General features: G+C 41.1%; 1 protein-coding gene across 1 annotated transcript in view; it reads right to left on the bottom strand.

Moving 5' to 3' along the window:
* The window catches only part of LOC139029613 (choline-phosphate cytidylyltransferase B-like), a 46,052-nt gene extending 32,736 nt beyond the window's left edge, over positions 1–13,316 (bottom strand). Inside the window, exons 1-2 of the mRNA XM_070461786.1 lie at positions 13,042–13,316; positions 12,448–12,547 (exon numbers count right to left, since the gene is read on the bottom strand). Of these exons, the coding sequence (XP_070317887.1) occupies positions 12,448–12,547; positions 13,042–13,098 (157 nt within the window). The 5' untranslated portion in view covers positions 13,099–13,316. The remainder of the gene's footprint in view (positions 1–12,447; positions 12,548–13,041) is intronic.
* Positions 13,317–14,638: the final 1,322 nt, after the last annotated feature.

The following is a 14,638-nucleotide window of genomic DNA, read 5'->3' as shown; positions in this document are numbered from 1 at the left end:
AACTGCAATTTGGGAAGTTGGTTGTCAAGTGCTGGGTATCTACAGGGAACAAGAATCAGAGATGGGGCAACTCTTATTGGTTGGTTGGCTTTATGAGCCTAAGATTCCTACTAACTTTTTAAAGGCACATTATATTGATGTTATAAATTTTTCAAAAAGAAATCAATGCAAACTTCTGTTGAATGATCCTCAAGTCTTATATTTAAAATTGTGATTATTTTTTTACATACTACAACCTCATTAATTCAGAACATAAGTTGAAAGGAACATTACATTAATACATTCAGATGGTACAATGCTTCTAATAAATTAAATTTTTCTAATAAAAAAACTTGAGAGACTTTATTTCAGATAAGGAATTGCAATTATTCCCAATTATACACCATTTTGAGCAAACAGAATTGCCTTCACAGGATTATACTGTATTCTAAATAAGGCACAGTAAATAGAAAATACTTTGAAATAACAAACTGTCTAATGAGGGATCCTTGGTTTCAAAGCTCTTATTCAATTTGATTTCAATTGAGGAAAATTTGTTTTAAGATATAAACCCCAAGGGAAAGCAGATGGCAGTTTTGCAGAACTTTTTGTTATTGATTCAGAGGTGATCAAGATAAATAAATTCAGGAAGCAGGGAGGAAAGAAAAGTGAAATGAAGAATGATGATATAATTAGGCTATTTAGTAGATCTTTGAAGAGTATTTATGGAGTTGATTTTGCAATAAGCTCACTTTTTTTAATTGTAGTGTGTCAGCAATTGCCAGACTAAGAAATTCTGCAGGACCAAAAAAACCCCCAAAACCCAGATCTCTTCAACAAATAAACTTTAAGAAAAAAAGAAGAGAGAGATAGATGAAGAGGGGATCTTAGAGATTAGAATATATATTAAAAATATCTTAACATATTGTAATGTACAGACATAATTTGGATTTGGGTTCAAGCAAACTATAAATAAATGATGATATAAGACAACTGGAGGGATATATGTATACATAGAGCTGATTCACTTCACTATACAGCAGAAACTAACACAATATTGTAAAGTAACTAGACTCCAATAAAAAAGAAAAGACAATTGGAAATTGGAACACTAGATATTTGATTATATTAAAGAATTACTGTTAATTTTTTAGGTGAGCTAATGGTATAGTGGTTATATCTTAAAAAACCAGAGCTCTTAATTTTAAGACATTATACAGAAATATTTGTGGATGAAATGATATGAAGCCTGGGATTTTGCTGCAAACAATTCAAGAGGGGAGAATTTATGAGGCAAGACTGGCCACAGGATGGTGGTTGTTAAGTATGGGTGATAGATACATGAAGGTTCATTATATTGTTCTACTTTCATGAATGTTTGAAATTCTCCATAATATTTGTAATAGACTGTGACTTAACTTAATTTGCATATATATTTGTTTTAATCTTTGGTTGGAGGTTTTTCTGGACATCCTTTTAGGCATCTAGGGACTCTCCAAGGAGTCTATGCTGAGAACCACCGACCTGTGAAGCTACAGGTCTGGCAATGATCAAAAAGTCTCTCCACAGACATAGTGGAAAGACCTTAAAGTAGCTCCCAATGACTCCCTTCTTGCCTCTGTGCAATCCCCTCCCTTTGAAATAGGAGTAGGACCTATGCCTTGCTTCTAACCAGGAAAATATGACATAGCTGATAGATGTCTCTCCCATAATTATTTTACAGTGTGTAAGTCTCCATTTTGCTAGCAGACTCAATCTTCCTCCCTTGGTGGCTTTGAAGAAGCAAGCTGCCATACCTTAGAAGGGCCATGTGGCAAGGAATTGCAGGTGTCTTCTAGGAGCTGAGGGTGGTCTCTGGCTGACAACCAGCAAGAAGCTAGACCCTTGGTCTTAGAGTTACAAGGAAATAAATTCTGCCAACAACCTGAGTGAGCTCGAATACAGGTCTATCATGAGTCAAGCTTTCAGATGAGAAATGAGCCGAGTGACACTTTGAATGCAGCCTTGTGAATCTCTGAATAGAGGACTCAGCTAAGCCAGGCTCAGACTCCTCACCCATGGCAATTATGACATAATGAATATGCATTGTTTTAAGCCACTAGATCTGTGGTAATACATTAAATATCATAGAAACTGAATACAATGGCAGGATAGATTTCCTGCCTACAGATTATTATGCTTTTTGAAAAGTACTTAAGGTAAATTCCTGTTTATCCTAAATGACCACAGCAAGGTGATCAGATAAATGTGATATTCTGGCAAAATGCAAATCTGTATACAACTCATTAATTGCCATATTTCAAATAATTTATTAATAAATATGACAAACTACATGTAACACCAAAATGATGCTGAATATTTTCTTGAAGATCATAGATACAAATAATTACCACGGTACACTACTGTGGGTAAAATCTGATTATTTTAACTACCTGGATCTTACATTTCAAATTTCTGTAAGCTATTCAGCATCTTAAAGTAGAGGGAACAGTAAAGAGGGCTGTACTTAACACACATCTCACACCATTTACAAAAATTAACTCAAAATGGATCATAAACCTAAATGCAAAGCTAAAACTATAACATTTCTAGAAGACCTGAGAAAACCAAAAAGATACATGTACCCCAAAGTTCACTGCAGCACTATTTACAATAGCCAGGACATGGAAGCAACCTAGATGTCCATCGACAGATGAATGGATAAAGAAGATGTGGTACATATATACAATGGAGTATCATTCAGCCATAAAAAAGAACAAAATTGGGTCATTTGTATTGATGTGGATAAACCTAGAGTCTCTGTCATACAGAGTGAAGTTAGAAAGAGAAAAATAAGTATCATATATTAACATCCACTGGATCATCAAAAAAGCAAGACAGTTCCAGAAAAACATCTACTTACTGCTGCTTTATTGACTACGCCAAAGCCTTTGACTGTGTGGATCACAACAAGCTGTGGAAAATTACTCAAAAGATGGGAGTACGAGACCACCTGACCTGCCTCTTGAGAAATCTGTATGCAGGTCAGGAAGCAAGTTTTTTAAAAATTTATTTATTTTAATTGGAGGCTAATTACTTTACTATATTGTAGTGGTTTTTGCCATATATTGACATGAATCAGCAACAATAAAAGTTAGAACTGGACATGGAACAACAGACTGGTTCCAAATAGGAAAAGGAGTACATCAAGGCTGTATACTGTCACCCTGCTTATTTAACTTATATGCACAGTACATCATGTGAAACGCCAGGCTGGATGAAGCACAAGTTGGAATCAAGATTGCCAGGAGAAATATCAATAACCTGAGATATGCAGACGACGCCACCCTTATGGCAGAAAGTGAAGAAGAACTAGAGCCTCTTGATGAAAGTGAAAGAGAAGAGTGAAAAAGCTGGCTTAAAGCTCAACATTCAGAAAACTAAGATCATGGCATCTGGTCCCATCACTTCATGGCAAATAGATGGGGAAACAATGGAAACAGTGAGAGACTTTATGTTTGGGGGCTCCAAAATCACTGCAGATGGTGACTGCAGCCATGAAATTAAAAGACGCTTGCTCCCTGGAAGAAAAGTTACGACCAACCTAGACAGCATATTAAAAAGCAGAGACATTACTTTGCCAACAAAGGTCTGTTTAGTCAAGGCTACGGTTTTTCCAGTAGTCATGTATGGATGTGAGAGTTGGACTATAAAGAAAGCTGAGTGCCGAAGAATTGATGCTTTTGAACTGTGGTGTTGGAGAAGACTCTTGAGGGTTCCTTGAACTGCAAGGAGATCCAACCAGTCCATCCTAAAGGAGATCAGTCCTGAGTGTTCATTGGAAGGACTGATGCTGAAGCTGAAACTCCAATACTTTGGCCACCTAATTCGAAGAGCTGACTCATTTGAAAAGACCCTGATATTGGGAAAGATTGAAGGCGGGAGGAGAAGGGGACGACAGAGGATGAGATGGTTGAATGGCATCACCGACTCAATGGACATGAGTTTGGGTAAACTCCAGGAGTTGCTGATGGGCAGGGAGGCCTGGCGTGCTCTGGTCCATATGTATATCGGGGATATGTGTATACCTAGAGCTGATTCACTTTGTTGTACAGCAGAAACTAATACAACATCGTAAAGCAATTATATTCCAATTTTTTAAAAATAAATAAAATTTCTAGAAGAAAAAAATCTTAATGACTTTGAGTTTGGAAAAAATTTCTTAAATAGGAACCAAAAAGGACACACTATAAAACAAAAAAATTTATATATTAAACCTTATTTAAAATCTGTATTCTTCAAAAGACATATTTACAAATATGAAAAGGCAGGTCTTCGGGAGAAAATATTTGGAAAATATGTATTTGAGACTTGTATCTGGAATATATAAAGAACCCTCAAAACTCAATACTAAGATAAACAACTTTTTTAAAAGAGCAAAAAAATTTCAACAGCCATTTTGCCAAAGAAAATAGAGGATAGCAAATAAGGGCATGAAAAGATCCTCAACCCCATTAGTCATTAGGGAAACACAAATTAAGGTTACCCTGAGATATTACTTCCTATTCATTAGAGTGGCTAAAAATTTCAAAAATTATTGACCATACCAAGTGTTGGGGAGGATATAGAGCAAATGGAACTCTCATACACTGCTGATGGGAATGTATAATGGCAAAAATGCATTGGAAAGCAGTTCGGCAGTTGGTTAAAAAGTTAAATATATACATACCATATGGCCAGATAGGAGGCAATCATCAACTACATTACATGTGAATTCACATTTTTGCAGGGCATGTTATGGGGTTTCTTGATACTGTTTCAGATTCAGGCAACAATAAAAGGGTGATTATTCATTTTTTCTTATGGCTCTTTAAAAGGAGCTTGTTAACAACGCCTTAAAAGTACATTTGGGGTACTTCCCTGGTGACCCAGTGGTTAAGAGTCTGCCTGTCAATGCAGGGAACGTGGATTCAATCCCTGCTCTGGGAAGATTCCACATGCCACAGGATAACCAAGCCCACGCACCACAAAACCTACTAAAGCTCGCGAGCTCTGAAGCCTGTGCTCCGCAACAAGAGAAGCCACTGCAACGAGAAGCCCACACACCACAACTAGAGTAGCCCCCACTCGCCACAACTAGAGAAAAGCTGTGCGCAGCAACAAAGACCCAGTGTAGCCAAAAATAATAAACATAATGAATAAACAAATTATTTTTTTAAAGTACACATGGATTTACAAAGCATATGTATTTCACTTAATCTTTCCATCAATTCTGTGAAGTAGGTAGGGGAGAAAGGACTTACTATCCTCTCTCATAGAGGGACAAATGAAAGCTCAGTAAAGCTGAGGAGCTCACCCAGCATCATACAACCGACTTAAGATACGAAAATGTGATATATAATATGATAGAGTTTGAGTGCAAACCAAACTCAAATGTTCTTCTAACTCATGATGCCTCCTAGAAAACTACATGCCAATACTGAGTCTTTTAAAAAGAGAAAGATAGACTATTACTGAATGCCCAGTAATTATCTTTAGTGTTGTTTTTATGTACAACTGATGTACAAAAAAGGTGGCAAAAAATTAAACTTTTAAAGTCTAATAGTTTCCTATCTATGAAGTTTATATAGTTTTTTAAATGTTTATTTTATTTATTCATCTTGGCTGCCTCGGGTCTAGTTGTGACATGAGGGTTTAATTGCTCCCTGGCATGTGGGATCTTAGTTTCCAGACCAGGGATTGAACCTGCATTCCCTATACTGCAAAGCAGGTTCTTAACCACTGGACCACCAGGGAAGTTCCTATAAAGTTTACATAGTTTTATATAAACTTTATCATTTTCTTCTACTTACAGGCAGTGATGCTACTTTCAGTCAATGATAAAGATCGACATTTGCTTTTTAAAATATATTAAAGTTGAAAAAGAGTACATCTAAAGAAAAATTAAGTAAATTATAGTACAGGTGACACATAAATAAGGCAAAATTCATTAAGGTGGCTCTTGAAACATGTATTTTGAAAGCTTTATACATATCACCATATGAACAGAACAATGCAAATTCCCTTTTTGTGAAGGAAAGTAAGAAATCAGAACTGAGTTTCCCTTAGTCAGCTTTACTGAAAAGGAACCTATGAAACAATCATTTGGACTCGTCCTTTATCTCCAGGCAGAGGACTGATTCTTTATGTCTCAGGATACATACTAATAAACCTTGGAGGGTCATAGCTCCACAGCTGGACAAGTTCAGCTAAGATTAAAGGTGCCAGTTCCACTCAACAACAACAAAAAACAACCCAATCAAAAAATGAGAAGACCTAAACAGACATTTCTCTGAAGAAGACATACAGATGGCCAAAACCACATGAAAAGATGCTTAACATATCTAATTATTAAAGAAATGCAAATCAAAACTACAATGAGGTATTACTTCACACCAGTCAGAATGGCCGTCATTAAAAAGTCTGTAAATAAGAAATGGTGGAAAGGGTGTGGAGGAAAGGGAACCATTCTACATAGATGGGAATGTAAACTGGTGCAGCCACTATAGAGAACAGTATTTTTACCTCCAAAAGGTAAAAATAGAATCACTGTATCATCCAGCAATCCCACTCCTAGGCATATACCCAGATAAAACTGCATTTCAAAAAGATACATACACTGCTATGTTCACAGCAGCACCATCTGCAATAGCCAAGACATGGAGACAACCTAAATGCCTGGTGACAGACAAATGGACAAAGAAGATGGGGTACATATATATGATAGAATAGTATGCAGCCATCAAAAAGATGCCATTTAGGAAAAAAAAAAAAAACAATGCCATCGATGCCATCAAAAAAAAAAATGCCATTTGTAGCAACATGGATGGACCTGGAGATCATCATACTAAGCAAAGGAAGTCAGAAAGAAAAAGACAAAAACCATGTGATATCACTTAAATGTGGAAACTACAATACAATACAAATCAACACATCTACAAAAACAGACTCACAGATACAGAGAAGACTTGTGGTTGCCAAGGGGAATGAGTAGGGGAGGGAAGGCATGGGAGTTTGAGATTAGTAGAGGCAAACTGTTAGATATAGTATGGATAAATGAGAAGGTCCTATTGTGTTGCACAGGTAACTAAATTTAATACCCTGTGACAAACCATAATGGAGAAGAATATAAAAAAGAATATATGTGTATGTATAACTGAGCCACTTTGCTATACAGAAAAAAACTTACACAACATTGTAAATCAACCATACTTCAATAATTTTTTATAATGTGCTAGTTCCAACTGCTCTACTGTGCTCCTTCTCTTAAGGTTCCTCACCCTCTGACCTCACAGATGAGGTCCAGGAGCTAAAAGCTATGAGCAGCCTCTCTGAGAATTTATACACCAGCCCCTGTTTGGGTAGACCTAAGCCTGTGAAACATAAAGTAGGCAATTGTATGAAGTCATAAAATAGGCTAGTGAAGGAGTTAGTGAGAGACTTTGGTTGCAACTATAATCCTGAAACACACTGCAAACCCCCAATACAAATCTCTTTCCTCTTTTTGACAGGATGTTCAAGACAGCACCACAGAAGGGTGCTTACTAGTCTTGAAAATTACCATATGAGCCAGCAATCCCACTTCTGGGCATACACACCGAGGAAACCAGATCTGAAAGAGACACGTGCACCCCAATGTTCATCGCAGCACTGTTTATAATAGCCAGGACATGGAAGCAACCTAGATGCCCATCCGCAGACGAATGGATGAGGAAGCTGTGGTACATATACACCATGGAATATTACTCAGCCATTAAAAAGAATTCATTTGAATCAGTTCTAATGAGATGGATGAAACTGGAGCCCATTATACAGAGCGAAGTAAGCCAGAAAGATAAAGACCATTACAGTATACTAACACATATATATGGAATTTAGAAAGATGGTAACGATAACCCTATATGCAAAACAGAAAAAGAGACTCAGATGTATAGAACAGACTTGTGGACTCTGGGAGAAGGCGAGGGTGGGATGTTTCAAGAGAACAGCATCGAAACATGTATATTATCTTGGGTGTAACAGATCACCAGCCCAGGTTGGGTGCATGAGACAAGTGCTCGGGCCTGGTGCACTGGGAAGACCCACAGGGATGGGGTGGAGAGGGAGGTGGGAGGGGGGACCGGGATGGGGAATACATGTAAATCCATGCCTGATTCATTTCAATGTATGATAAAAACCACTGCAATGATGTAAAGTAATTAGCCTCCAACTAATAAAAATAAATGGAAAAAAAAAAAAGAAAATTACCAAACACTTCAAAAAGGTAATGATGTTTTTCTTGGTTTCTTAAACAATAGTCAAATAGCAAGATATTTTAAAAACTCTGTGAGCTCCTCTAGTAACAATCCAATGCAACAACTATTCTTTAGGTAACTGCCACAATACTTGCTCCAACCACTAACAGTAGTTACTCTTAAGCAGTGGTTCTAGCAGTATAGTCCCAGGACAGGCATTACCTAGGATCTTGTTAGAGATGCAAATACTCAAGCCTCACCCAGACCAAAATCTGGGAGAGGGGCCCAGCAGAGGGTTTTAGCAAGGCCTTCAGGGAGTTCTAAGCAAGCTAAAGTTTGAGGACCACTCTCAGTGACTATCAGAGTGTGGTCTAAGACGAATATGTGCCTTCTAAGTAATCAAAGTACTAACTTCTTGTCACATTTTAACACTGATATTAAAAGTTCTAAGTAGGGCTTCCCCAGTGGTCCAGTGGTAAAGAATCCACCAGCCAGTGCAGGAGGCACAGGTTCAATTGCTGATCCAGGAAGATCCTACAGGCCACGGAGCAACTAAGCCCATGTGCCAGAACTATTGAGCTTGTGCTCCAGAGCCCGAGAGCCACAACTACTGAGTCCACAGGCCACAACTACTGAAGCCCACGTGCCCTAGAGTCTGTGCTATGCTACAAGAGAAGCCTCCACAAGAAGAAGCTCACATGCTGCAGCTACAGAGTAGCCCTCACTTTATGCAACTAGAGAAAAACCTGTACACATCAACGAAGACCCAGCACAGCCAAAAAAATTAAAAAAAAAATTTTTTTTAAGATGCTCTAAATAAAGGATTTCCTAACAGAAGTTCCCTTGGCCAGATGCCCACCAAACATCACAAAAATTCTCCTGGATGACTTCCCAGTATGGTCACCTGAGATAAAAGGGGAGAATTTCCGAGAGTAGTAGTTCACCTTTGCTCCATCTCATCCCTCCTCTAATGACCTGTGTACCACAGAGCCCACCGTACAGGTATTTTAAAATGCACCATCTTATTCTAGCTTGATTCTCAGGCTTTAAACCTCTTGGCGGGACTTCCCTGGTGGTACAGTGGGTAAGAATCCTCCTGCCAATGCAGGAAACACAAGTTTGATCCCTGGTCCAGGAAGATCCCACATTCCATGAAGCAATTAAGCCTGTGTGCTACCACTACTGAACCTGTGCTCTAGAGCCCGTGAGCCCCAACTACTGAGCTCACATGTCCTAGAGCCCATGTTCTGCAACAAGAGAAGCCACTGCAATGAGAAGCCCGTGCACTGTAACCAAGAGCAGCCCCACTCACCACAACCAGAGAAAGCCCGAGTGCAGCAACAAAGACCCAGAGCCACCAAAAATAAAATAAATTATTAACACAACAACAAACAAACAAACACTTGGCAGTTAGCCTACAGGTGCTCAGTCTCATTCGGTCAGCCTACAGCAGGTCAAACTCTCTCTGATTCTATTTCCAACTGATGAGTTCCTTTTCTTGGCTCCATCTTTCATTCGTTCAATCATTCATTCACAAAATACTTACTGAGCATACAGTACTTCTCCAGGTACTGGTAAAACAGCAGTGGACACGGAGATGAGATGACCCTCCCACTACAGAAGATTGTAGCTTATTTCTTGTTCACACACTTGCCAGCCTATAGTTCAAAGTCTGAGTATGTTCTCACTGAGCTCCACAGGGCAGCCCATCGAGGTGGACAAAGCAGGGGTATGAGGTGAAAGGGACCTGAGATCGAATCCCAGCTCTACCAGTTAGCTAGGACATTTGACAAGTTACTTTCCAGTTCTCCAAGTGCCACCTGGGCTTGTCAGCAGAGAGGGCACAAAAATACCCACCTTAACCAGTTTTTGCAAAGACTAAATAGAGTACATACAGGGCACAGCACCTAGCAGATGGAGAGCAAGTTCAAATCCCCTTTCCTTTCCCTTAGAAAAGTAGGATCCTTTTCTGCTCGGACCTAAAGCTCATCCTTTAACTTGAAGTCAAGTCTGTTCTCTTCATAACCACTTGGACTTTCATTCCACCTTTTAGATTATTGCTGCATCAGCATTTCTCAGGCTATGGTCTATAGGTCCCCAACTTCAGAATCACCTGGGCTATTTGTTTAAAATGCAGATGCCTGGGCTTCATCCTAGATTTAGGAGTCTGGGAGAGTGAGCAAAACCTCTGCTGCTTACAAACTTACCAGGTGATTCTTTGCACACTGGTTTAGCTGCTTGCTCTGCACTATCTCCTCAAGGCTTTTCTTGAATAAATTTTCACAAGTCATTATAAGGACTTCCTTGGTGATCCAGTGGTTAAGAATCTGCCTGTCAACACAGGCAACGTGGGTTCAATCTGGTCCGGGAACTAAGATCCCACATGCCACAGGGCAACTAAGCCTGTGCGCCACGGCTACTGCGCCTGTGTGCCCCAACTAGAGAGCAGCCCCATTCACCATAACTAGGGAAAGCCCCACAGCAACAAAGACCCAGTGTGGCCAAAAATAAATAAGTAAATCTAAAAAAAGAAGTCACTACAAAGCCCTCTGTCTGCTCTGCTCCTCACTTCACTCCCTCGAAGCTCTTCTTAAAGGGGCAGCAGTGTCATGACCAACAGATCAAGCTTGAGCACAAACAGGTTTGAGATCCAATCCCAGCTTCAGCACTTACCAGTGGTTCTCAAAGCGCGGTTCCCCAGCAGCAGCCTCACCTGGGAACTTCTTAGAGACGCACATTCTTGGGTCTCACCCCAGCTGGACTGAATCAGGGGGTAAGGCCCAGCCACCTGTGTTTTAATAAGCCCTCTGGGTTATTCTGAGACAAACTCAAATGTGAGAAACACTGCCACTTACTAGCTAAACGATCTTCTGCAGATTCACAGCTTCTCTAAAGTAGCGGTCCCCAACCTTTTTGGCACCAGGAACTGGTTTTGTGGGAGACAATTTTTCCATGGACTGAGGTGGGGATGGTCTGGGGATGATTCAAGTGCATTACATTGATTGTGCACTTTATTTCTATCATTACATCAGCTCCACCTCAGATCATCAGGTGCTAGATCCTGGAGGTTGGGGACCCCTGGTCTAAAGCCTTCACCTCCTCACCTGTGAAATACTAAACGTATCAACCACATAGGGTTGTGCTAGTGAAATGACAATAAAGATAAAGAACTTAGTGTACAGTAAGTACTTAATAAATATCTGCTGCTCTTAAGCAAACTGTCCTTTGTCCCATGGATTCTATTACATTTGGGATGTTTGTTTTTTGGGCTGGCGAGTGGAAACCATAGAATTATGCCATTTCAAATGGCTCAAGGCTCACCTGCTGGACTAGTCTTATTTTTCACTCCATCCCAATCAACAGGAACACCACTCACTCATTCCCTATCATTGTGCCTTCACTATTCCTCTCTCACTTGCCCACAATATCCTTCCATTTTCTGTGCACAAAGAACCCATCGTATTTTTTCCGAAAGATCAGTTCAGGTCTGGGATTAGGTCTTGCCTGACTGCTTGAAGCCAAATGAATCTGCCCTTCTCAAAACTGTCAGCTATCATTTGTACTGCAGGATTTAACCCCTAAGCACATGCTTGCAAGCTACTGGTGGGTTTTTATTTCCTATCTAGTTGTCTTGTCTCTTTAATTATAGTGAACGCTCTTAGGAAACAGAGATAGCACCTTACAGTTCTTTTTACATCTCTTCCCTCTTTGTCTCTGGTAGGGGCTAAAGGAATGAACGGTAAATTGCTAGACCAGAGCCAGGGCACACTTGGAGAAACTTTTAAAACACAGACTTTTAAGAATGATTAATAATTACAGTAGTGTAGGTTTGTCTATGACTTCACAGTTTAAAAAAAAATGCAATGGTATGTTGTCAAAAAAAACACAATCTAGTTGTCATAAAAAGCCTGCTTAGGAATCCTGGTCGTTTGCACATGAGGAAACAGATTCAGACTGTTCTCATGACTCGCCCAGGCAGTACAAAGTAAAAGAAGAGAGCTGGGGCTCCAACTCCAGTGTCCTGCAACATCTTTTCCTTGGCTACTTTGTTTGGTCCAGTTGATCGCCATCGGCATTTACCCTTCCCGCCCTGTGCGATCACCTCTAGATGCATGTCTCCAATTTGAAGCGAGAGCTGCTCACATAATGATGGGCCTTTCTGCCACTTGAGATGTCAGGACAGGGCCCGTCCGGAGATTAAGTAGTACAGCCTCACCTGGTGTCCCTAAGCGGGCTTGAGCAATGGTCAGTTTCTCATGGGGTGCTTGGCACTGACAACTGGTTTCATCTGCAAATGGGGCAGGTGCAGTCAGGGTCTAGAAGGAAAAAAGAGAAAGGGAGTAAATTTAGTCTGACAGCCTTGGCTTTAGCACTGACTTCCCCTGAAGTTTTATTTCTGTTGGCTACATGTGGAGGATTAAGTAGAAGATATCCACTCAGTCTTTCAGAGAAATATCATACTGTTAGAAAGAAAAACAGGGGTATTGTTCATGAAGGCTTTTTTTTTTCCCCTGACTGATGCTTCAGCAATAAGCTCTCCAGCACGTACTATCTGCCAGGTACCAGACGTGGTGCTCTGGACATGGTCTCTCCCCCAGGCCCTGCAATACCCTACGATGGCTAGACACTGCTCTCCTTCTACAGGCATTGTCCTACAGCACAGGACGATATCATCTCTGCATCACAGAAAAGGAAACTGAGGCTTAGCAGGATTAAGGAACATGCCAAGTCATGCCCCCTGGAAAGGCATGATGCTCAGCTTGGAGCACTTCACAAACAACCAGGGCAGACTTCAAACATTCAGACTTACCCACACCCGGGGGTACTCGGCTGGAAGGAATGCCATGGTCAGGAGTGTGGCAGACATCTGTATTTCACACACAGCGGCCTGGCCAATCACAAACTCTGACGTCTCTTTAGCGCAAAGGCCCAAGCGGTTATCTGTGCCCGGAGAGGGCCTAAAAGCCCAGCATTTCTGGCGGGCTGCAGATAACTGCTCCTCTCTGGTCGTTCCAACAGCCACTAACGGCTGGAGGCCCCGCCCCAGGCAGCTCGGGCTGGGGCTCTGGGGAGCGCTGTCAGAGAGATGTAGTCACTTGGAAGCCTGCCCAGGAAGTGGCTCTGCATTTTTGAGTCAGCCTCTTAAAATGAAAACCTCACTCTCTCTAGACAGAGGAAGACAAAGTGAGCCGTATTTCTGTAAACAAGGGGCAAGTGCAATCCAGAATCCATCTGTTGTCTTTGAACTATGTCCTTACCGTGGTCATCACTACCTCATCTTCAATATTTTTAAAGCTGAAGGTGACGAGTCACTGTGAATATTACTCATATTGCAGCATGAATTATTTCTTAGAGATAGACACAGGTGTTCATTAACTTGGGAAGACTAAAGAATGATCCACACATGTGAAGGGGGCTGTGAGACTGCCATTCATTCACTCATTCACTTATATACATGTCAGGTGCCATCTGAGAACTGGAGGTAGAAGCATAGATAAGACCAGTCCCCATTCTGAAGGGACCCCCATGCTCCACTGACCTGCCCCTACCCTCACCCCATAGTTGCACCTTTCGCCCTGGGAGCTGGAGTCCTGCCCTAAAGTTGCCTGGAGACCTCTCAGTTGCCTGAGGCTTTCTTAACACCCACCCTTCCATTCAGGGCTCTGAAAGCAAATCAAGACTTGAGACATGGATTCGGAAAATTTGAGTCTCTTACTGCTTCCCTTTGAGATACATTAAGGTGACCTTGAAGGCCATGATGGACCAGGGCAGTATTTGTGAAGGAACAAAGGGGTGCAGGTGCAGGGATAAGAGCAGAGGATCTGTAGCCACAAAATGGGGGTTCAGATTCCTTTTCTAGCACTTAAAGGCTCTGTGTTCTAATTTGACTCTCCTGGTTGAAAGGAACAGATACTACAGCTAAGTCAAGAGATGAAGGATTACTTTACAGCTATCCTGGCACACCACCTGGGGGGGTGGGGAGGAAAGGGGCAGCACCTGGTCCCAGAGTGCTCTCCATTGACCTGGCTGCTCTCTGCATGTCCCTCTTTCTGTCCCGCTCAGATTACTCTGTTTCCTTCCACTACATTCAAGTCTCTGCCTTCTCCTTCCTCATAAACTTCAGCTTGAATATGGCCCATTGCAGCTTCCTCAGTCTCCCTGCCCGAAACTTTTTTCAACAGCTTTGGGTTGAGCCTTTCAGTCCCAGCTCCTCCTCCTACCCACTTTCTGCTTCTTTCCATGCTTCCCAATTCAAAATCCTAATGGAAGATCAACTTGACCAAGTTCATCTTTTCAAACCAGGCCACAACCAGGATTGGCTGGCACTCAGTCAGGTGCCACCTGGGGCCCAATGGCTGGAGTTAGTGAAGGGAAGAGGACTAGTGAGGGAGGTCATGGGTAGCCTG

The sequence above is a fragment of the Odocoileus virginianus genome, chromosome X, assembly GCF_023699985.2.
Source record: "Odocoileus virginianus isolate 20LAN1187 ecotype Illinois chromosome X, Ovbor_1.2, whole genome shotgun sequence".
NCBI classification, from domain to species: domain Eukaryota; kingdom Metazoa; phylum Chordata; class Mammalia; order Artiodactyla; family Cervidae; genus Odocoileus; species Odocoileus virginianus.
This window is presented reverse-complemented; position numbering and strand designations above follow the sequence as displayed.